Genomic DNA, 26077 nt, shown 5'->3' on the forward strand with positions numbered 1-26077 from the left:
CATTTCTTACATGACTTATAATGAAGGATTGCCGTTTACTTTTCATAAGGATAGAAGTAATGTTTTATTACACAAAATGGAAATTATCGAATGCAGACTTTATGTGTGATACGTGATTCAGTTTTAGAAGAGACATGAATTCTGGGTCTTGTCATCATTCCTTTAAAAACATAAAAACTCCATACAAGAATACAAGAAGGACCGTCTTGTCTCGTTCATTAAGAATGATTTTATGATACCAAGATCATTTGGAGACCACAAGTCACCAAGATTGAGCAGTCCACATCCACCCCACCCCCTAAGAAAAGAAAAAATTCTGTCCCACAGTCACATTCGCACTTCTCTCAAAATCAAATCATCATAGTTGAAATTTTCTCGAAAATCACAAGTTACAACTAACATCCAAAGAAATCATAAATTAATCACAAGTTACAACTAAACATCCAAAGAAATCATAAATTAATCACAAGTTACAACTAACATCCAAAGAAATCATAAATTACTTTTCGGAGAAACTAAGTTCAGGTTAGGTTAGGTAATTAAGTTAGTTTAAGTAATTACTGTGGTGGCCTATTGGAAACGTCCCTGCCTGACATTCTGGCGGACTGGGGTTCGAGTCCCACTCAAGCTCGATAGTTTCTTATAGTATCTGCAAGGGATTGGGTTTTTGAGGGAACCTATAAGTCTACTTGCTGAATCATCAGCAGCCATTGCCTGGCCCTCCCTGGTCCTAGCTTGAGTGGAGAGGGGGCTTGGTCGCTGATCACATGTACAGTATATATGGTCAGTGTCTAGGCACTGTACTACTAGCTAGCCATTGTCACCGTCTCTTGCCTCTACCATTCATGAGCGGCCTTTAAACCTTAAACTATCACACTTATGACGAGATGAACAGGATGAAAGAGAAAGTTCCTCATCATTTACCCCCTGACTCGGTTATTCCTTTTGGCGTCGGGTAAACAATGTACTACGGGACTGTTTCCCTTTAAACTTACCTTGTAAGCCTAAAGGTCTTTCAGTAATGTCAAAGGCTTTTTCACTTCGTTGAGTACGTCAGATTCTAACGGTAGGTTTTTTTTTTTTTTGTTTGTTTGTTTGCTAGTTTAGATTTGACAAACAATATAACTTGCATATCCTATGCCACGAAAAATTGCAGAAAACTATTTTTATGAATTATGATAATAAGGGTAATTGTGATACTGAGAATGTTATTATTATTATTATTATTATTATTATTATTATTATTATTATTATTATTATTAGTGCACTAGTGAAGGAATCATTATTATTATTATTATTATTATTATTATTATTATTATTATTATCATTATTATTATTATTATTATCAACGTCAGTAATAGTGGTATTTAAAACAGTAATTGCAAAAATAATTTCATTTCCTTGAAATTACTTTTTTTTATTGCAAATTGGGTAACAAAAAACAATGTAGCTGAAAATGGATTCGAAGTGGTGGCGTGTGTATATGTCTTGCACCTGCATCACACAATGAACTTGTCTGTATATGCGTATGCATAGGGAAAAGTATTTTTCCTGTGTATTTAGCCTTGATGGTTTATGCGAAAAAAACGCAATGTTCGTAAATGTTGTAATCGTTGACTGAGATGCATTGTAATTGTCATTTTCAATCTACCACCCAACTTTGGAATTCAATATCTTCTCTCGTTTTCCTTGGGTTTAATTAGCCACATTAGTTAGTCTACCCGTTGATCTCTAAATTTCATCAGTAAGGTATTAACATGAGTGTTGATATATTGATTTTTAGACAGTTATTATTTAGTTTTTATTGCAAACTCTCTCTCTCTCTCTCTCTCTCTCTCTCTCTCTCTCTCTCTCCTCTCTCTCTCTCTCTCTCTTTCTCTCTCTCACTCTCTCTCTCTCTCTCTCTCTCATCTCTCTCTCTCTCTCTCTCTCTCTCTCTCTCTCAAATAAGCCATCTGTCTTGCAGGCGTCTCCCCTGTTATTCTAGAATCATCATCGACACAGATACTTCTACATTATCCTTTTTCTCCTTGTTCTTTAATTCTTCCTCCTTTACTGGCAGAGGAGAAATTATGTTGCATTACTCCCTGTAAATGCATTTCTCTCTCTCTCTCTCTCTCTCTCTCTCTCTCTCTCTCTCTCTCTCTCTCTCTCTCTCTCTCTCTCTCTCTCTCTCTCATAGCATCTTATCCATCTGTTTTGACCGCATCACTCGATTCCAGTTTCTGCCTTTCCTAACTTCTTAAAACGCTTCCCTCCACAACAAACTTCGAGGCGACTAGTGCTCCGACACTTCAAAAGACGAAGTCTTCAATTCAATGTTTATTAGAAGACTGTTTCTCAGGAGTTCTTGTAAGTCGCTATTGTTGTTTTATCTGACAGGCCATAAGCATTGCATGGGACTTGGCTCCTTGAGCAGTGCATACAAACATTTAAGAACTGTTCGAAGGCGGATGTATCCTTGGGAAACCATAATCTGAAATAGGTTTTTTAGCCTTAGTTTACGTTTTTCAAAATAAAAGTTAAAAGCCATTTTTTTTATATATATGCAAGGTCATATATCTATTAATCTGTCTACCTATTCATTTACGGTGTCTATACATCTATATCTATTTATCTATTTTGGCGTGGCGTGTGTGTATATATATAAATAAGTAGTATAATATATAATATATTATATATGCAATACATGCATATGTAGATATATTTATTTATGCAGTATATATATATATATATATATATATATATATATATATATATATAATATATTATATATATATGAATATAAAGTATATACTGTATATGTATATAAATATATATGCATTTACATTATATATATTTATATGTATAATATATAATACATATGTTATTTATGTATATATATACATATATATATGTATGTACAGTATATACCACTGTATATATAAATACGTAATATATATATATATATAATATATATATATATATATATATATATAAATATATATATATGTGTGTGTGTGTGTATACAGTATATATATATATAATATATATATTATATATATATATATATATGTGTGTGTGTGTGTGTGTGTGTGAGTGTGTGTGGTGTGTGTAATTCGTCCCCATCATCATTCCTATATTAAGAGGTTGGTTACCTGATGCGCCCCTCCAAAGCATTCTCTTCCACCATACCTCCTCACTCCATATCATCCTTGACCTTATCTCACCATCTAATTCTCTGCTTCTCTCACGATCTTCCCCCTCCCTGACAGGTTCCTCCTGAAGCCCTCTTCATTCCCTCCCAACCATCCATCCTCAACACTTGCCCACACCATCTCTGCCGTGACACTCTTTCCACCCTCTGTAATCTTTAGTAACTTGCCATTCTTCCTATTTCATCATTTTCCAACCTTTCAAACAGTGATATCCCCATAATCCACCTCAGCATTCTCATCTCTCTTCTCTAACGCTTTGATTTCTCTTTTAGTCTCAGAGCCCATATTTCCAATCTGCGGCAAGCATTCACAGTTATAAGAATAAAGCCATGTGCACTAAAATAATCAAAGCTCTGGATGGGGCGGATGATGAGAAAACTAATCCCGGTGAACAATGGTTTTTATTATTAACAGGACTTAGATTTAAGTTATGTAATATTGACAATGGGTAACAATGTATTGGCCCATTCGTAGTGAATAGAGGGAGGAGGGTAACACTATTTTTAGCAGTACATAATAGCAAAAATATGCAGGCACATAACAGCACTAGTGTGGTCTCTCTCTTCAGTTCAATTGGCTCCGTTTCAAAGGATCAGATTCTTACTCAACTTGCAGGGGGGTGGGGGTCTTGCACCCCATCCCCGAGTTGTTGGAGGTGATTGCAGGCCCTAATAAATTGGCGTTGCTGTTTTGCCTTCCTTCTTTTCTCACCTTGACCGGGGGGTTAGAACAAGGTGTACAATAGGGTTTGTTGATATCTTATATGGCACAACCCCATCAGCATTTTCGCAATGCTGGTGGCGTCCGTTGAAGTCATTTCTCAAGAGGCCATAGGCCATGGCTCTCTGACCCCAGTACTGTTATTCTTGATCCATGTGACAAATCTATACATTAACACTGGTCTTATTACTGTGCTAGAGACCTTGACGTTTAGCTTGATTGACATTTTCTTATCACATACCACTCCCGCTATATTTCTCCACTTCCCCTAGGCTACTTTTATCCTATTTTCAACTTCAGCCTCATATCCATCCTCCTGACTTATAGTATATCCCAAGTATCAAAATTTCTCTATCTGTTTTATAACCAAATTTCTACTTTCATGTATGGCTATTCTGTCGCTAATTCCTATCCACATTTACTCTCGATGCCACCCCTCTCCAAGATCTGCTACTCTACAACATTTCTCTGTAAGTCTTCCTCACTTTCAGTTGTAATCACCAAATCATCTGCAAATAGAAACTCCCACAACTCTTCATTCTTTATCTATTCATTTACCACATCCGTGGCCAGCACAAACCAAAACAGGCTTAATGCTGGCCTCTGGTGTAATCCAACACTATCTTGGAAAGTTCTGTTTCTCCAACTGCTGATATTACTCTTTTACTTATTATTTTATACATCAGCTCGAGCATTCTAACCAACTTATCTGGGACTTTCCTCACCCTCAAGCACTAAAACATCATTCTTGGGATTCTATCATAAGCCTTCTCTAGATCTACAAAGGCTCAGAAGAACTTATGGTTTTCCCTCAAACTTTTTTTCCTGTAGCTTCCCTACTATAATATGGCATCCACAATCCCACTCCCCATCATGAATCCATACTATTGTTTCCCAATCTAGTACCCTCATTAGAACTTTCAAACCATGCTCTGTTGTTTTTAATTCCCCTGTAGTTACCACATTCCATGATAATGCCTTTCTGCTTAGATATAAGATTCATTAGACTCTCCTCCCAGTTTTTAGGCCTTATTTCCTCTTCCCAGGATTCATTTATCCCCCTTTGGAGCTATTATTTTGACCATTTCAATTTGAAACTCTGATGGGCCTAGTGCTTTACCATCCTTCATTTTACTCAATTCCCACTTCACTTCTGTATTCCATATCTCCATTACTGGCCCCTCCACCCATTGTGCTTCTCCCAGCTCCTCTCTATAACTTTCAATATTCAATGGTTGTCCAAAATAGTCTATCTATCTCCTCTTAATGTCTTCAATTCTATGCAATATATTTTCATCTCTGTCCCTGACGACTCCCAGTCGCTTCAAATCCTGTCTTTGCCTTTTCCTTAAGTTTGAAATCTTATAGATATCCTTTTCTCCTTCCCTGTTCCTAGCCTTTCATTCAATTGCTCTACCTCTCTTCCAATAGTTATACCTACTTTCGTCCTCCAATCTTTTTCCTCTTCTCTGTACTGTTTCTCTGCACCCTTTGTATGCCTTACTTTCCTGTCCTTAAATGTCTTTGATTTTCTTTTAACTGACTTTTTTACCGCTCTCTCCCACCACGTTTTCTCCTTTTGACACACCATATCCGCTGGGTCTTCCCACCAGTTCCTCTATTTCCCCTATACATATTCCTTTCATATCTGCCCAGATATTTTCCACTCTGTTACCCTTACCCTGTCCAATCTCTAAGTTCAGCCTTTCCAGTTCTCTCTCTCTCTCTCTCTCTCTCTCTCTCTCTCTCTCTCTCTCTCTCTCTCTCTCTCTCTCTCTCTCTCTCTCTCTCTCTCATAATCCTCCTAAATTACTTACCCTTTTTTTCCTTTAAGGTCCCAAACCATAAATAAATCGCCTCTTCTCTTCTTGGGTTTTATACTTTTCATTATAAAATCCATCACTGCCATTCTATGTTGCTTAACGCATACTTCCCCAAAAATTAATTTACAGTTCATCACAACTCCATTAAAATGTGTATTGCAGGCACTGACAGTTTTTATCCAACCAACCCTTTATTTTTAAAGATTTTATAGTGGCTCTATATTTGTTGCCGTGCAGGTAATAAAGTTAAGTTTTGCTGGGTCCCGACTCATGTGGGTGTGCCCGGTAATGAAGCGGCTGACAAATTAGCAAAAGAGGCAGCAGGCAAATTACTTCCTGGAAGATATCTTCTTCCTAGTAATGACTTTTTGCAATGACTTTTTGCCTGATATCAAAAAGTCTCTAGGTGATGTTTGTCAACGCTACTGGAATTCAGATCAAAATAAGATGAAGGAAATAACAAATGCTATACCTCTATAGAAGTATGAAAATATGCTAAGAAGGTGGGAGACTGTCCTCTGTCCCCTTAGAATTGCCCACACAAGTTTGACTCCCGAGTTCCTGATGACTGGCAGGTAACAGCCATTTTGTGATGATTGTTTGGTCCCTCTGACTGTGAGGGAACAATTCATGTCTGAAGATCGTATGAGGATGGCAGGTACATCCTCACCAAGATTCTTGAAGGGGACATTTTTTATGATGCTAGTGGCATTTTTAAGTTTATATTGGAAGCTGGCCTTCTTACTCGTTTTTAAAGGTATGAAATTTTAAAAATTTTTATTTTTATCTATTAGCTTCTGTTTTTATTTTCAGTTTTCTATCTTAGTTATTAAGCGTACTTAAATCACCATCAATGACCAGTGATGTTATGATGCCAGATAATTACAAATCATTCATTCATTCACAACTTCTCTAAGCAGGATGTACTCTATTTAGCTTTCCCCTCCTCTGCTTTTATAAGTTATTAGGTGTTTAACCAACTTTTGAAACTAGATGTTCATTCATGCAAATTAAAACTCCTCATCTTCATTTCTAATTCCAAATCCATGGTCTCCATGTACCTCCATCCCTTTTCTTCCCCACTCTGCCATTCATGTTTGCTCTAATGATTAGCTTCTCTGGGTTCTTCCCCTTTTTCACTGTTCTAATAGCTGCCTCAAACTCTAGTCTGAATAATTCTTTCTTCTGCTCTTGGCAACGCATATGAGGAGCATATGCTGAATTATACTTACCATCTGATCTCCTAATACCATTTGAATCTTTAAATGCCTGCTATTTGCTTTTTTTACTTCTACCACTCTTTCCTTCCAGTCATTACCTATTATGACCCCAACTCCATTTCTTCTCTCTTGTGACCTGGGGTAATAGAGCTTTTACCCATTTCCTATCTCTATAGTTCCAATTCCTTTCCATCTTGTCTCCTGCACACACAGGACATCTATCCTCCTCCTCTCCATCACATCCACTATTTGACATAGGGTTTTGACTAAACAGTTCAACTGTAATACAGCAGTTTCCACAGTTATTAACAGTGGACCTACCCTTTTGCTAAAAATCAAGACCGCAGGGCTGCAGCTGTCCTTTTTGTTGCTTTCTGTGACACACAGGACATACGGTGGCAGTATTATTACACACACACACACACACATATATATATATATATATATATAATATATATATATATATATATTTATACAGTGTATCTATATACTGTATATTTATGTGTGTATGTATGTATGTGTATATATATATATATATATATATATATATATATATATATAAATATTATAATATATATATATGTATACGAACCCTCAAGTTTTTTATATTCCAAATTATCAAGTCAAAAATACTTAATAACACATGAATTCAGTTGGTCTTGACCCTACAAACCAAACGCTGACTAACTCCCAATTGAGTACCAAGAAGAACAGCCGAATGGGTAAGTCGACTGCCTACTTTTCTATCTTGTATCAAAGACATAAGATTGAATCCTGAGTGGGTTAGAAGCATTTATGCTTTATAATTCCTTTTTAGGTATAATCTATTCCAAAGGAAGGATTAATTCTATATCAAGAATGATCTGTGTTATTATATAAATTATGAAAATAACTTATCATATCTTGACTAGGAAATCTATACCCTCTGATGTACACAACGTTCCAATTAGTCTATAATTTTGAACAATAAAACTTATTATTCAATCTAATGAGCCGTGAACATTCAGTACACAGATCACTGACGTCTTGCGCAATCCTCTCGCAATGATTGCAAGCTTGATATCCAACAATGTACCTCGTTGATGCTTTTATTATTGCACCTTTAATCAGTGTTTATTGCACCGGCCGTCACCTTTGCTAAGTCCTGTGCGTTGGTGACACGAAGTGTGATTCTACCTTTTTTCTTTTTTCATGTTTTAATTTAAGATATTTTTTTATTTCAATAAGAAATCGGTGATTTTCATCATAAGAAAATAGTAATTTGAAATAATAAACAATACAATGATATCTCATGAGTGTGATTATGTATATGTAGGTTATACATAATGCGTACATTTTGCAAAGTTCCTAATGCCTTATATATATATATATATATATATATATATATATATATATATATATATATATATATATATATATATATATATATACACATATATATATATATATATATATATTTATTTATTTATATATATATACAAAGAACAACAGCAACAAATGTAGCCGTTTTTAGTCCACTGCAGAATAAAGGCCTCAGACATGTCTTTACTCATGTATGTCTGGGGTTGGCCAGTTATCATCGGTATGCTAGACAGTGTGGATTGGTGATGGTGGGAGACTTTTGTCTGATCGCTCACAACAAACCAACCTACTATATGTGGCCCTCACTAGTACAGTTTTGCTTTTAATGGTGATTCTTTTGCTTACACATACACCGAATAGTCTGACCTATTCTTTCTACATTCTCGTGTCCTCATACACCTGACAACACTTAGATTACCTAACAATTCTTCACTCAATGGGTTAACTACTGCACTGTATTTGTTCCGTGGCTACTTTCCTCTTGGTAAGGGTAGAAGAGACTCTTTAGCTGTGGTAAGCAGCTCTTCGTGGAGAAGGACACTCCAAAATAAAACCATTGTTCTCTAATCTTAGGCAGTGCCATAGCCTCTGTACCATGGTCTTCCACTGTCTTGGGTTAGAAGTCTTTTGCTTGAGGGTACACTCAAGCACACTATTCTAACTTATTTCTCTTCTTATTCTTTTTGGAGTTTTTTTATAGTTTATATGTGAAAGACCTATTTTAATGTTGTTGCTCTTTATAAAATACTTTATTTTGATTGTTCATTACATCTCTTGTATTCTAATTATTTCCTGGTTTCCTTTCCTTGCTGGGATATTTTCCCTGTTGAAACTCTACTTTAGATTTGTTAGGGCCAAAGCCATTCCAATGCTTAGGTGCTATTTCGGATCTCTCCTAGAAGCTCCCATTGAGATGCTGGATAGGTAATTAGGTTACAGACTATATCGCTGGAAACCGAAAAGGGAGCAGTAGTGTAACAATTGATTTATTTACTCTAAATTCTGCCTACTAGCTTTAATGCCAGCTTCACACGGGCGGTTTGAAACAATGCGATTGCAACCATGCAGTTTAGAAATTGACGTAGCTCAATGAGGCCCTTCACATGCTGCGGGAAATAATCGTGAGGGAGAATAACCGGACGGTAGTGATATCCAAACCGCATGCAGTGCTAAACCATATTATTATTATTATTATTATTATTATTATTATTATTATTATTATTATTATTATTATTATTATTATTATTATTATTATTGTTGTTGTTGTTGCTGTTGTTGTTGTTATTGGGTGGGTCCACCATTTATGTAGTTGCTTCTTTTTAGCACACTGTTTATTATATACACAAAAACCACTTTCTTCCTCACGTCCTCCATCTCAAACAAACACCAAAAGGCCAGTATTCTATTCCCTGATGTAGAGAAACTGCACGGGAGACAACCGCCCGTGTGAAGGGTGAAGACATGCTCTTTGATGTGCGGGAATCTGCCGTTCGGTTTAAACCGCTCGCGTGAAGTAAGTCTAACTCAGAAATGAGGATCTTCACCTTCGAACCTCTTAAGAAAAGGAATGCATTCGCTGCTATCACTCTCACATATTCTGTTAACAATTTAACTTACTCTCTTTAATATTCCTGGTATAATCAAACCATTTAAATTAATTTCAGGGGAACTATCCCAAATTATCAACAATATGTAAGTATCAATTAATGAAAGGAACAAAGATACGCTTGGGATAAACTAATCTAATATCTTTATTCTGGAAAATTATTATTATTATTATTATCATTATTATTATTATTATTATTATTATTATTATTATTATTATTATTATTATTGTTATTATTATTACTTGCTTAGCTAACACCCTAGTTGGAAAAGCAGGATACTATAAGCCCAGGGGCCCCAACAAGGATAATAACCCAGTGAGGAAATGAAACAAGGAAACATAAAATATTTTAAGAACAGTAACAACATTGAAATAAATATTTCCTATGTAAACTATAAAAACTTCAACAAAAAGAGAGGAAGAGAAATTAAATAGAATAGTGTGCCCGAGTGTACCCTCAAGCAAGAGAACTCTAATCCAAGACAGTGAAAGACTATGGTACAGAGGCTATGGCACTACCCAAGACCAGAGATCAATGGTTTGACTTTGGAATGTCCTTCTCCTAGAAGAGCTGCTTACCATAGCTAAAGAGTCTCTTCTACCCTAACCAAGAGGAAAGTAGCCACTGAACAATTACAGTGCAGTAGTTAACCTTTTGGTTGAAGAAAAATTATTTGGTAATCTCAGTGTTGTCAGGTGTATGAGGATAGAGGAGAATCTGTAAAGAATATGCCAGACTATTCGGTGTGTGTGTGTAGGCAAAAGGAAAGTGAACCGTAACCAGAGAGAATTATCCAATATATTACTATCTGAGCAGTCAAAGGATCACATAACTCTCTAGCGGTAGTATCTCAGTGGGTGGCTGGTGCCCTGGCCAACCTTCTACCTACAAGCTACTAATGAACTTAACATCTTAACAATATCAAAGCAAACAAGTTAAACAATTGATTCAAAGCACAACACACCAAATTATTAAATAATAAATGGAAAATACTCATCAAAATATATAAAGTAAAGGTTACTCAATTGCGTTCTTAATCTAAGGACCAGAAGTCTATTGCTAAAGTCTTATACCATGCTCTAAATAAAGCACGAGGTCATACTCGTGGTCCGGGACTTGAGGCATTATATGTGACGTGTAAGAGGATGAGAAAAAATCTCAATTCAAGTAGATTAAGTTCCATGCTCATAGCCCGAATTGTAAAGCCTGAATGATATAAAGAGAATTTATATAAAGACTAATCTAAGTGGGCATTGTGTGGCCACGCGTAAAACTGCAAATTGTATAAATGTTCTGCAAGGCCGTTGTCTTCAAGTTAACACTCTCTGACCCACATTGAAATTCCCTGGTTTGCGGTCGATCGGAGTCACTGGTCTTGGAATACTTCTCTGACCTCTCCTCTGCGGCTGCCACCACGACGCCGGGACTCTTCTGTCGTCTAGTTAGTGGTTCAGGGAAAAAAATTGGCTTTTGGTGAGCCAGGCTTTTAATACGACAGGTGATTTTAAATTTGATCATCTCCCAATTAATTTTTCTGCGATTACCTCAGGACAGTAGAAGGTGTACATGCGTACTTGATGCCTCTTGAAGTGCCATATCGAGTTTACAACACGGGGCTTAATGAGCTTGTAGAAAGTTAGTTTTATACAAGCTTCCTATTTATAATATGAAGAGTAATCTTGCAGCTCTATGGAAATATGAAAAATCTTTTTGGTATACAAAGAAAATAAGCAATTGAAAAGGTGCTTAGCAAAGGACCGTGTGCAGTGGACAAAAATATATTTCCTAGACTAACAAACTAGAGTGATAAAAAATTAAGTGCTTATAAGGTAGCAATACTTAAATTACAATTAAAACCAGTGTAATCATTTTATTTCAGAATGCATTTGCTGAAGGAAGAACTAGCATATACGTAGCGCATATCGTCTACTTCAGATCTTTGTTGCTATGGTGTCACGAAGACCAACGAGATAGGTTTTGTGAGGCGATCAGTTTACCGTTGTTAACCCATGTCTTAGTAAACAGAAAACGAAGAGGGTACTCCAATTAAGAAAATGAAAATAAGTAAATATTAGAGGTAACTATACTACATTATGCCTCAACAATAGACAGAAAACAAAATCTAAAGAAGAAAAAAAGAGTGAAGAAAATTCCTCAAGGTTGTTGTATTTGTTTCTGCAGTTAGTGTAGTATTGGTTGGAAACTTAAATATCTGGGAAAGTAAAAACAAATATAATTTACAGCAGAAGAGCCATTCCTATTATATTGGTCTTCTGTCTAAATGGCAAAATCACACCAAAATATTTACCTGCTACTACAGTATATGAAATAAATCAAAGTTTTAGTTTTATTTCTGATCTAGATTTCTCATAAGAAACAGGCTTACACATTACCTAGACCTTATTGATTAGCTTCTTCTCCAATATGGAACTCCCATTGACTCTTCGGTATTTGCATCTCCTGTTGAAGTAGTGTTCACTAATCGTTTTGCAAAATGTCAACATATGCGATATATTGAGGAGCCAGGACTCCATACCATAGAGTTTTCAAACTCTTTTTTTCTATGGAAATGAGAAACTTTAAGGCTTATTCCACCCTTTATGGTCATAAATGTTAATTTGCATAAGTTTACAAGAAACTGTAGTACTACACTGAAACTTCTGCTGTAATGCTTCTCGGGAAGGATTTCTTGTAATGCTTATCGGGAAAGATTATCTCTTTCTAAATTTTTCTGAATTATTTCGTAACTTCTGTGAATTAATGTATCAATTTACGTTGACTTCTTTGTGCAACCCTCTGGTGGTTAATGTTGGCAATTTTGTGATTGGCCTCTCCTAGGTTGGATACCCTCCAAGAAACGCTAGACGTCGCTGGCACATCGGCCCTTTTAACATCGATAGGGAAAGGAGTGTTGGCTAACAAACTCACCCCTTAAGTAGGCTCTCTGTTGAAAAACTGAAGTGTAATGCCATCGCGAAAGTAAAAAGCTTGTGGTAATAATAATAATAATAATAATAATAATAATAATAATAATAATAATAATAATAATAATAATAATAATAATAATAATAACCATTGTATAGTAATTGAAAACACTGATAGCGTATTTATATTTTAAACATGTTTTTATTGCTGTAGCAATGCATGTAAAGTAGTTAGCAATGTTGGTGATCTTGAGTTTCACGCAAACAGGATGCTAAATTTCTTTTAGAAGATTTGATTTATGGATTAAATTATGGAATTTGGTCCACATAGCTTAGTACTGAAACTATGGAGGCCATTTAGTAAAGGCTGCTATCCACAAAGTATGTCTGGCTTTACTGGTGTCTACTATAAACAGAGAACAACATAGCAAATAAGAATATGATAAAATAGTTTAAATTCATTCTCATTAGCATTTATACTGTTATCTTGGATTTGCCGTCCTTTTAACGGTGGCAAAACAGATTATTACTGTATATATGCTGAAGGTAATCATCTACTCCCTAGTTTGCAATTTGGTTTTCGTAAAGGCCTTGGAGCATGTGATGCCCTTCTTACAATCTCCAATGCTGTACAGAAATCCCTTGATTGTGGTCGGGAAGTTCGTATGATTGGCCTTGATTTTAGTGCTGCCTTTGACCGTGTTAATCACGAGGCCCTTGTTTTCAAACTGAAACAGTTGGGAGTGGGTGGGTCGTTTCTTAGCATTATTACTGATTTTTTAAGTAATAGATCTCAAAGAGTTGTTGTTGATGGGCACCATAGTGATTATAGGAATGTGATATCCGGTGTTCCACAGGGTAGTGTTCTTGGCCCATTACTTTTCATACTATATACACATGACATGTGGTTTGGCCTAGAAAACAAGCTTGTTGCATATGCAGATGATGCTACTCTCTTTGCATCAATTCCATCCCCTGAATGTAGATCTAGGGTTGGTGAATCCCTTAATAGAGATTTAGCTAGAATTAGTGCATGGTGCAAATTATGGGGTATGAAGTTGAATCCTAACAAAACTCAAAGTATGATTGTAAGTAGGTCAAGGACGGTGGTTCCTCAACATCCGGATCTCAGTATTGATAATGTTTCTTTAAATATGTATGACTCTTTCAAAATTTTAGGTGTGATTCTCGACAGTAAATTTACTTTTGAGAAACATATAAGGTCTGTGTCTTCTTCAATTTCACAAAAAATAGGCTTATTGAGAAAGTCTTTCAAGATTTTCGGTGATCAATCTATTCTGAAGAAGTGTTTTAATTCTTTCATTCTACCTTGTTTTGAGTATTGGTCTCCTGTCTGGTCTTCAGCTGCTGATTCTCATCTTAATTTGTTGGACAGAAACTTACGGTCTATTAAATTTCTTATTCCTGATCTAGATATTAATCTCTGGCACCGTCGTTCAATTAGTTCATTATGTATGTTGCATAAGATTTTTCACAACTCTGACCATCCTTTACATTCAGATCTCCCTGGACAATTCTATCCTGTTCGTAATACTAGGCAGGCAGTTAATTCTAATAGCCAGGCCTTCTCCATCACGAGGCTCAATACTACGCAGTACTCTAGAAGTTTTATTCCATCTGTGACCAAGTTGTGGAATGATCTTCCTAATCGGGTGGTTGAATCAGTAGAACTTCAAAAGTTCAAAGTTGGAGCAAATGCTTTTTTGTTGACCAGGCGGACATAGTTTTTTTATAGTTTATTTATGACATATTTGTTTTTGATGTTGTTGATAGTTTATTATATGACATGTCTGTTTTGACGTTGTTTCTTATTTTAGAATGATTTATTGTTAATTTGTTCTCTTCATTTATTTATTTCCTTATTTCCTTTCCTCACTGGGCTATTTTTCCCTGTTGGAGCCCCTGGGCTTATAGCATCTTGCTTTTCCAACTAGGGTTGTAGCTTGGATAGTAATAATAATAATAATAATAATAATAATATATATATGTAGCCTATATATATATATATATATATATATATATATGTGTGTGTGTGTGTGTGTGTGTGTGTGTGTGTAAAAAATCACAGAGAAACGTGATGCTCACATGCAAAAGAACCGGTGAAAATGAAAATAGAAAATATAAGATTAAGTCCTATTTTTATTTTCCATGTGATTCTTTTGCATATATATATATATATATATATATATATATACATATATATATATATATATATATATATATATATATATATATTTATATATACATATACATATATATATATATATATATATATATATATATATATATATATATATATATATATATACCTTTCTGGTGAAAAGGTTTGTGTTTCACCATGATCAGCAAAGCTATATCAGTCAGGGCCACCCATACTAGATTGGTGTGCTGTGAGCGATTAGACCAAAGTCTCCCACCATTCGCAGTGGCCAGTTTTGTGATGAGAATGACCAAACCCTGGACAAGCCCAAGACATGTCTGGGGCTGTTGTCCTGCAGTGGACTAGAAATAGCTAGCCTACATTCGTTGTTGTTATATACATATATATATATATATATATATATATATATATATATATATATATATATATATATATATATATATATATATATATATGTCATCTCCTCCTACACCTATTGACGCAAAGGGCCTTGGTTAGATTCCGCCAGTCGTCTCTGTCTTCAGCTTTTAATTCAATACTTCTCCAATCATCATCTCCTACTTCACGCGAAGTAGGAGATGAGATATATATATATATATATATATATATATATATATATATATATATATATATATATATATATATATATATATACATATATATATGTGTGTGTGTGTGTGTGTGTGTGTGTGTGTGAATATAAGGTTGAAAACATTACATTTTGCCTCCTTTTGCAATGGAGGTCCAGTTGCGTACTGGGTGAGACTTCCTGTTGCACAATAATTGATCGGAGTTATTTCGAGCTTCTCCGTTTTCTTTTCAATAATCTTTCTCGGGGAAGAGAAAACTTGATATGGGAGACCTGGCTATTTTCTCTACTTGATTTATGTCGGTTTCTGTGTTCTTTTTATGATAATATCAGTTGAGATATAGTATTCGACATACGCTCTCTCTCTCTCTCTCTCTCTCTCTCTCTCTCTCTCTCTCTCTCTCTCTCTCTCTCTCTCTCTCTCTCAAGTTACACCCTACGTATTTTCTGCATATATGTTTATGAATTACATCTTGACAATCAAAGCAGCTATTTTTTCTTTCTTGAAAAATAACGTAAAATATTCATCTTTGCCTTCTCCATCTTCCTCTGTCCTGTACATCTTGTTCTCATAGACCCCTTTCTTTCATGTCATTCCATAATTTATCTTCCCACCTGAACTATGGCCTTCCCATACTTCTTTTGCCCTCTATCTCCATGTTCATAACCCTTTTACATACGTTTCCAGCTTCTCTCCTCATGACATGACCAAACCATTTCATCCTTCTTTCTCGAGCTTTCTTTGAAGTTTCTAATGCTTTGACTGTCCCATGATTAATTCATTCCGGATCTTATCTTTTCGTGACACCACACATCCCCTTCATGATTCTCATCACGGATTCTTCCATTTTTCTTCCTTGCTCTTTCTTTATTGGCTAAGTCTCTGCCCCATACAGCATGGCTGGTCTAACAGTACTTTTGTTATGTGAAAGTTAAATTGTTTGGAAAAGACAAATTAACATATTGGATAAAGCAAATGATTTTAAACTTAATGTTCACTGAACCTGATTTTAAAATTTATTTACTGGTAATATTTAAAACCTAAAAATTGGAAATCATAATATTGACAAAAACTGCTCAATTTAGACAACGACAGCTATTTCAGTTACGCAAATATTACCGAAGCCAAACGAAACATTCGATTTTATAAAGCATTCTTTTCACCATTATAGAGCATTTATATCACCATTAAACACTCAATTCACCTAATAATGATATTACCTTAAGGCAAGTAGAAGTGCAAGTTCGGCCCCATGCTTTTGGCAGTAGACCAAAACAGACACCTGTTGATTCCTGGTTCCCCCAAATGTTACATTCTCCTTTAAGCAGATCCTTCAAGAGCGAGAAACTGGGCGGTGTGTTTTTTCTTGCTATAAGCAAATATGTAGATAGACTTTTTTATCATTTTTATTTCTCATGTTATGAATATCGAAATGTTATTTTGAATGTCGATTAGATAAAATCTGTTAGTTAATGATTTAGTAAATGATAAATCATCTCTTGGCAAAATAAATAAACAAATTGATACAAATAAATAACTTAATTAGATAATAGATTAATAAATTCTTCAGCCGTAAATAGTGAAAACCCTACAAAGTTCAGATTGAAATTATGATCGAACCACGGATAATTTTCTCACAGTAGTTCGTTTCGTGCATTTCAAACTGTGAAAAGGTAGAATTAAAACTTTCATAATGATGAGTTTATACTTACCAACAAAATCCACACTATAGATAATACCTCGTGGGATCATTTCAGAAAAATAAGAATAGCAAAATTCGATTATTAAAAACTTATAAATTCAGTATCTTTCCTATTATTATTATTATTATTATTATTATTATTATTATTATTATTATTATTATTATTAACGGTCACCTGATCAGTGGCATTAATCTTATAAAAGACCTTTTCAATTGGTCTCAAATTTTTCTTATTACTGTATTTTACTACTACTACTAGTAGTAGTAGTAGTAGTAGTAGTAGTAGTAGTAGTAGTAGTAGTAAAGAATTATAAGTAATTACTGGCAATAAAGACCAAACCCAGGGTCAGAAAATCTTCTAAGAATTTTAAATGGCTGCACAAACATTAAATACCAACGTACCTTCCTTAGTGAAATTCGTTTAGGAAACCTAGACAACTGTTGGAAGTGGCAGATTACGCTATTCATACAGAAATAAAATAATGGTATATAAATTTGTGATGTTGAGACTTATTACTCAGTTCCCTAGGGGTGTGCACCAAGCTGCCGATTGCCTGAATAAGTATAAGGAAGCAACAGGTGGTTACAGCATGGGAGACGGTCTAGCGTTTACGATTGAAGAAATATTGCCTAAATAGCTAGGGATTATAAACACACACACGCATAAGCCTATATATATATATGTGTGTGTGTGTGTACATACATAGCCATATGTGTTTATAACTACCAGCTAAGCTATTTGGGTAATATTTCTTCAATCATATATATATATATATATATATATATATATATATATATATATATATATATATATATATATATATATATATATATATATGTGTGTGTGTGTGTGTGTGTGTGTGTGTGTGTGTGTATGTATGTATACGTGTGTGTGTGAAATATGTTATCATCTTATTACATTCTAACAAAATTTAAACAAAACAATCAAAGTCCTATCAAGTGCAGATTGCATTTATTTTGCTCTGCGCACGTATCAGTTACGTTTATTTGCACAACCACGATGTCGAAATAGTCCTTTTTTCGATTCTCTGGGTCAGCCAAGTTTCAAGAAAGAGAGAACAAGTCCAGTGACATGTCTCCTTTATTGCGAAGTCCGTTTCGACTAATGCAATTTTTGTGTGCGTCTCGAATCTCTCAGTTAGGGTGTTTACGTTTTCTTTTGAATTGTCAAATCTATTATTATTATTATTATTATTATTATTATTATTATTATTATTATTATTTGCATCATCATCATCACATTATTATTATTATTATTATTATTATTATTATTATTATTATTATTATTATTATTATTATTTGCCAAATTTTTTATGAAATCTTAGTGATTTCCGAGGTTTCCATTTCAGAGGGAAATAAATATCACCCCAAAAAATCAATGTAAAGCATAACGATTATGAATAAAGCATGAATTATATGCCTATTATCTTAACCTTCGAAGATTAGTTTTAAAGAAATTATTAGATACATTGAAAATGAACTGTAGTGAGTACTTCACTCGAAGAAGGAAAATAAACTGCAAATATAAACCAAAACATGAATAAATTGAATATGTAGACTACAAATGCTTACGAGTCGTAATAATGATAAAATTAGCTGAAAATAAATGGCTACGTATATGTAATGCGTAATAATGGACAATTGCAAAATAATAGAGATTCTTGGAGTTATTTATTATTGAATTATCATCAGTTTTCTAAATTCTTCATAAATCTTGGACAATTGATTTCCTTCCTTCAATCTGACCTGAGGTCAAATCACGCATTGGGCGTACGCCATTGTTTCCGGTATTGCAAAAGGGCAAACACACCCTCTTCCTCTACGCTTCGTATATAAAAAAAAGAACTTACATCTTTCCGGATGCTGTTCCCCGAAAGTGTTCCGGCGTTACTCAAAAGCGTCACAGTGAGCTGCTGCAGTTATTGATGTTTGCGACCTCGATGAAAATCTCCTTTATTTCGTAATTTTCTATGAATTCTTCTTCTCCTTTACGGCAGCGACTACAGGGCGCACCAACAAGTCCTCGTCTCGTCCTCCTCCTCCGCTGCTGCTGTGACTGTCGCTGTTGTTCGTGCTGCCTCGGCTGCCTGTCCGTCGTCAATTCCGCCATCAATTCGAGTCAATTGCGTCCTCCATGCAGATCGCGGTGACCTTCTCCTTATAGTGATTAATGTTGTGGTTTAGTGACCATACAAATGAGCCAGATGCAGGTGTCAGACCCGTACAGTGCTCAGCCTCTCTTTGATAAGTTGACCCACGTAGCTGTCAAGACAGGGTCGCTTCATCGCTTCGCCAGGAAGAGGAATTTGACGGACAAGGTCAAGTTCTGCTGGAATATTAACGTCGTCTACGACAAGGGTCTCAGGATTAGTTTTAAGTGAGTAATAACGGTGATTTTCGTTTAATAAATGGCCGGGGAGGAAGGCGAATCTATCTACGCTTGTGTAGATTGTTGGGAACCTGGCGTAAGGTCGTAACTTCAATGGCCTGTTATTGTCAGATTTTAAGTTGTGATATTTAAGGGTTTTTTAACGGTTGGACCAACGTTAGATATGCAGTAATGATTTTTTCCTCCAATCTTGCCGTGTATTAAGAGGGTATTAGGTGTAGCCTCAAGAATACTTCACAGTGCCTTGCAATAGTCTTGGCCAGGCTCAATGGTAAACTTTCTTGTATTCTTGTTAGTGGTTGGCTATTATATGTTAGGCTTGCTAGTGGTAGGTTGTGGTACCTTAGGCTACCCTAACCAAGACTTTGTATATGAGGTCAGGACTGAAATTTGAGTGTACATTGATATATAAATACAAATTAAGGAAGCTCGACCATTAACGTGATTTGACACTGGGTTTAATTATGATATTGACTGAATTTATTGTCAAAGAGACAAACTTGGGAGCCTTTGTATATCAGCGGCCAGTTCCTCGTGAGTAGATTAAAAATGGACATCAACTAACCTAAATTTTCTCCCCTAACCTAACCTGCAAGCCGTGTCCTTACCTACATACCTAATGGGGGGCTAATGCCTCTCTGCGAGCTCCCTTACACTGCCGTATTCTATGTTAGCCATAATAATAAAAACAGGTGACATACACCCCCAAATTTGTTTTTGCACTTCAGTCACTACTAATTTAATTCATACGAATAGAGCTCTTAGGTAGAATAAGATACAGTATCAGGCTTGGTGAGCTGATGTAAAAATTTAAAGGTGTGAAGTAAGTATGTAGTAACTTGATAGTAAAAGCATGAAGGATTTTGTCTATCGTAGACTTATGGGCTGAACAACCTAAGTTGCGTATAGATTATATATTTGTTGCTCAGAGGTAGTCCGATGTACAATATTATGAGTAAGAACACAGTATCCTAATTAAAGTAAAGATAAGCATCCTAAGTTAGGTTAAGGAGGAACGTGAAGTTACGAGTCTATGTTGGTGCATGGGTGAAGTTTTATTATAAGCTGTCTATAGCTGTCCATTTTAGGTTTTTGGGGTTGCTTTAAGCTATCTGGCATATGTTCAGAATTTAGTCATAAGATCCATAGGCATAGGGATGAGGGATACTTATTCAAAGAGGCACATTGCTATTACTAGCCAAGCTACGACCCTATTTGATAAAGGAGAATGCTACAAGCCCAAGGATTCCAGTAGAGAAAGCAACCAAGTACAGAAAAGAAACATTGAAATAATGAGTAAACTATGTGTATGAGAATTATTAAGAAAATATAGATTTTTTTGACAATTGTAAAATATATTAAGATTAGTAACAACATATAAAATAGGACAATCACGTGTACTAGCCTCCTGGCTAGTACAGTGGTAACGTGTTTGCCTCGCATTTGCGTGGCAAGAGATCGATCCCCGCCCAGGGCCGTGAGTTTAAGCTGTTTACTGGGGAAGCTACTGCTGTGGTAGGGCACCACAGGGGGGGGGGTTGGGCTTGCCCGGCTGACATTCTGGTGAGCATCTATTCTGATGAAACTGGAACTGAAACCAGACACCTTTAACCTTTAATCAATAAAATAAGACGTGTCAAACCATTCAAAAGAAAAGTACATGACAAAAGTTTTGGTCCAAGAAGATTCTTTTTGTCATTTATTTTGTTTCTTCTAATACTTAGGACCCCATGGCAGTTGTCTATTTATTAGAGATAACTTTGATATAACTGTCAGTAAAATCATTATAATTTTTAGCCCTATATACAGTATTACAAATGTGGACATTAAAATAATTTTTAATACACAGTATTAACTAGACTTTCTATACAGTACTGTAGTTAAAGTACAAAATTAGGAAACAAAAGGATGAAAATAATGGGGGAGGAGAGAGTGAAATGGATGTGTCCAAGATACAATGGCCCATTCTTTTCACAAATTTCAGGAGATTGGGAAATAGCACAAAAAAATATCAAAATGAAGTAAAGTATGAAATAGAAGTCTTCAGTGTACGCTGATACCTCCAGATATTAAACCTGATATTCATATTGGATACTTTTGAACATGATTGTGGCCACTGGGTGTGCAGGCCTAGGTTAGGTTAGAATATATCCTTGCTGGTATATGTATTACTATCAACCCCTAAAGTTAGGGCAAGGAAAGTTGAGGTGATATGCAGGTCCCTCTCTCTGATTACTATTAAGCCCATTTATTATCAATACACTACAGTAATGGTAATTATGCCCAAATTTGTTGATATCCCTTTCTTTGTTTTATGAAAGGTATTCAGAATGAACGAGTAAGCTCTCAATGTTGCAATTGTATTGTATTTTGGCATATTTATGTATAATCATAAGTATAAATGGGTCCATTTCACACCTACAATAGTAATTTTTTTGTCTCATTTTCATATAACAATAATAAATTTGCTCTATAATATCTCAATTTTACAAATGCAGTACAGGTACTGTACTTCTCTATTTTATAATTACATTAGTAGTACCATCTAGTAGTCTTAGTTGGAAAACCTTGGCCTAGTAAGGATACCTTACTTCATGAGATTGGATGGTATCAGTTGTGATAGCGTCCCATTCCTCGCTGTAGCATTTCCTACAACGTCAAACATCATTAGAAAGCAAATTTGGTCATTTACTTTCCACTTTGATTTTAATTATGTTGTTTTCCTATTTTTGATCATCCATAAAAATTTGTCCTCAGCTGCAAAAGGCACAATAAATAGTTTCGTAACAGGAAAAGTAAATACCACACTTGATAGAATTAAATAATAGTTCGGTACCTTAGGAAACAACAACACAGGATTCAGGTAGACTAAATTGACCTCCTAAGCAGTTTCTCCATCATTTATTGACAGTTGTATGTGGTTTTCTTTTACATATATCTTTGTGAGAAGAGTACATGTCCTGCATTCAAGAGTACAGTATTTCATTAAAGCCTAATCTCAGCTCGGATGGCCCGGGGCAGGTTTGATATAAGTCATTGTTAAGTACAGCTTGAACAGTTTTAGTACCAGGTTAGCTGTAATAACCTTGGCTAGAATTCTAGGTCACATGAAGGCTTGACTTGTTTGTCAAAGGTGTGTAATCACAATGTCATTTCAGTCATGAAGAAAGTTAGTTGGAGTAAATTTGTTTATGGTCTTATTTTCTGTACAAAGAAATGGTTGTGTTATCTGTGATGTGTGACTCCTCAGTATTTCATATTGAAACCAACATTCTGAAAAAAGGGCTAGCAAAGATAGTACTCTTGATGGTAGTAGTGAATATATTACTGTAGTTATTTTATTTTGATTTACCTAATTGTGTATTCCTTAAGATTGGAGGGTCCCCAGTAAGTAAATGCCTCTTTAGAGTGGTTATGATGGTTCAGGACAGGATTGACTGATTAGTGCTCAATATTCAAGTGAGATTGCTTGAATTATGCGATGCCAAAATTTACAAGAATATATGGTTTGCCCCATGTATTCAGAAATAGTGAAAGGATTTCTGTATCTGTTAAGATAATTTCAGTTTGTTCCGTAACTGAAATACAAACCAACACTATATATAGGGGTATTAGTTTCGGCAAAGCTGAAAGGACAAGCCTTTAGAATTTTGTGAGGGTTAACTATCCATACTGTTTTGGCTCGGAGGGACAACGTTTGTGACCGGTCTTCCTCCTCTCCATTTGAACTGACTTTAATCCATTTTTTTTTCTTTTCTTTTCTTTTCAGTGTGTGTGTGTGTGTATGCTGAGTTTCTTCTGCAGCCATGCGTACCTGTACCGGATCGGAAGGCCGCACCTGCAACAAGTTTATGTCCGCTGTGGAAACAAATTCCCACAGCCTTTACTTCGACTGCAGAGGTCAACGCTGCTGGTCTGCCTCCCAGTGGGAAAGGTTTGGGCGTAGGCAGACGAAGGAGTCTGAGCGGGACTCTTCTCCTTCGAAGGCAGCTTCGAAGCAGAAGAAACCCAAGGCTTCTTCCTTCACCTTCCAACCTTCCTCCAAAGCTCCTACTCCAACGGCTTCCTTCGGGGGGGCCGACGACTTGTAGCGTAGACTATTTAACACCTGGTCAACCTTGGTCCTCGAGAGACGGTGCGGCCTCCCCTAGTGAGGCGGCCCGGCACTTCCTCCTTACTGCTGATGTGGCCTTTGTTGGATTTGCCCGGTTTTCCTTCCAAGGAGGCGTCGCTGCTGTTCTTGCAGATCTTCAGCGGGCGTCAGCATCAGACGTCGATCCCTTGTCTTTAGTCAACGTGGTGGTATCGGAGGACTCTTTTGCTGCCCCGCCAATCGTTCCTGAGGCTATGTCTTTTGTATCATCTTACTTCTCCGCCGAGGTCTGCGCTCCTTCCCCTGATGAACATTCTTCGGGGGAGGAGCAAAGTCCGAGGCACGTCTCTCCTGTGAGTGTTCCCCTATCCAGCTCAGGGGCACTCGTAGAGACTCCTCTTGAGAGGCCTGCTGATGATCAGCTTACTGATCTTACGTTCGTCGTTCAACGTCATGTTGGTGGCAGAAGATCTAGCCATGTCTCTCCTCCCCTTGGCCCTAAGGGTGCTTCTGTTCCCTCGGCGAAGAGGCGCCTTTTCATTTCATCGCCTCTGCAGTCTTCCTCTCCGGAGGAAACTGCCCAGGCTGCCTCTTTTGGTTCCCGACCTTCACATCCGTCATCAACCTCTCCTCAACGAACTTAGGTTTGTTTGTCGCCTTCTCTCTGGTGTCGCCTCACGAGGGTCACATTTCTACGCCGGAGCTTCCAGCAGCAGGTCATCGGCAGCGTTCTCCGTCACGTCAGGCATCTGCTCGACATTCACCTGCTCTTCAGGTTCACGACCTATAACGTGAGAATTGCTCACCGTCCCATCAGCTTGTAAATCGCCTAGCAATCGCGTACAGATTACGACCCGTGAAACACTTCCTCATTCAGCCTCTCGTAAATCGCTTGCTATGCAAGAATCGCTTCCAGTTCGACAAATGCCTGTTCCTTCAACCTCTCGTAAGTCATTGGCTACACGAGAATGGCTTGCAGTTCGACATTTGCCTGCTCTTCCATCTTCCTCTCAGAAATCGCCTGCTGCACGTGAACCACTTGCACATCGATAATCACCTGCTCTTCCAGCTGTTCGGAAATCGCCTACTTGTCAGCATCAGGAACATCGATCTCTTACCTGACAGGGATCACATACTTCACGTAAGCCTTCACCCTCTCCGGAATCGGCCACTCACCGTTTAACAAGCCGGAGCCTTTCCAGACCATCGAAACGCGAACTCTTGTTGGTGCGTGAATCACCTCAACACGAATCGTCGACCATCCGTCATCCTTCCCGTCCAGCATTGCGTAAATCGCCTGTTCGTGATTCGTCGACCCACTGCCCTTCCTCTCACTCATCGGTACCAATGAACCCCACGATTTCTCGGCATCGCGTGTCAACGCTTGAACATTCTTATACTCGACAACCATTGCTTCATTACCAGGCCTCAAAGTCAGCGATCAGAGATTCACCGTCATTCACCAACTAATCAGCGGCCGTCACTTGTCTAACATACGAACGCAAAGGTGAGCATTCATCCTCATCCAAGCGAGGATCGTCAGCTACAGCCAACGAAAGCGGTGGTTGTAGCCACAATGAAAGTAAGGTTGTTACGCCTTGCAGGGTCTTCGTGGCTGGATCTTTGGTTGGAATCTTTTGGAATCCTGGTACATACCAAAGAGTTTTCTAAGGAAAGTATCAGGTAGTAGGTTCGCCAGGGCACCAGCCACCCGTTGAGATACTACCACTAGAGAGTTATGGGGTTCTTTGACTGGCCAGACAGTACTACATTGGATCCTTCTCTCTGGTTACGGTTCACTTTCCCCTTGCCTTACACATACACTGAATAGTCTGGCCTGTTCTTCACAAGGGAAGGAGGAAGAGGGCAAGTTTCAGGGGTATAAAATCCCAAAACTTCCAAAACCAAAACCCATTAAGGAACCATCGTCTTCGGTGCTGAAGTCTTCATCATCAGGGATGAAGACTCCTCCTAAGGACCCTTCGACCTCAATCCCTTCAGGGGAACTATCGGATAGTGCCTTCATGAGCAAGCAGCCGTGGTTCAGCGCCTTGGTGAGGGCTGTGACCCAGGCCTTCGTCCCTCTGCTCCCTGTGTGACCTGTGGAATCCACCGGGGTTTCTCTGGTGTCGTCCTCAGTTTTGATCGACTGAGGTCAACAGACCACGATGGCTTCTCCCCTTAAGAGGAAGAGAGGAACTCAAACAAACTTCCATCAGCGAGGGTCAAGCTGACTCCAGTCTGGGC

General features: G+C 36.9%; 1 protein-coding gene across 1 annotated transcript in view; it reads left to right on the plus strand.

Moving 5' to 3' along the window:
* The first annotated feature begins 19235 nt into the window (after positions 1 to 19235).
* The window catches only part of LOC137654530 (SET and MYND domain-containing protein 4-like), an 87130-nt gene continuing 80288 nt past the window's right edge, over positions 19236 to 26077 (plus strand). The window contains exon 1 of the mRNA XM_068388238.1: positions 19236 to 19725. Coding sequence (XP_068244339.1) covers positions 19544 to 19725 — 182 coding nt within the window. The 5' untranslated portion in view covers positions 19236 to 19543. The remainder of the gene's footprint in view (positions 19726 to 26077) is intronic.

The sequence above is a fragment of the Palaemon carinicauda genome, chromosome 15, assembly GCF_036898095.1.
Source record: "Palaemon carinicauda isolate YSFRI2023 chromosome 15, ASM3689809v2, whole genome shotgun sequence".
NCBI lineage: Eukaryota > Metazoa > Arthropoda > Malacostraca > Decapoda > Palaemonidae > Palaemon > Palaemon carinicauda.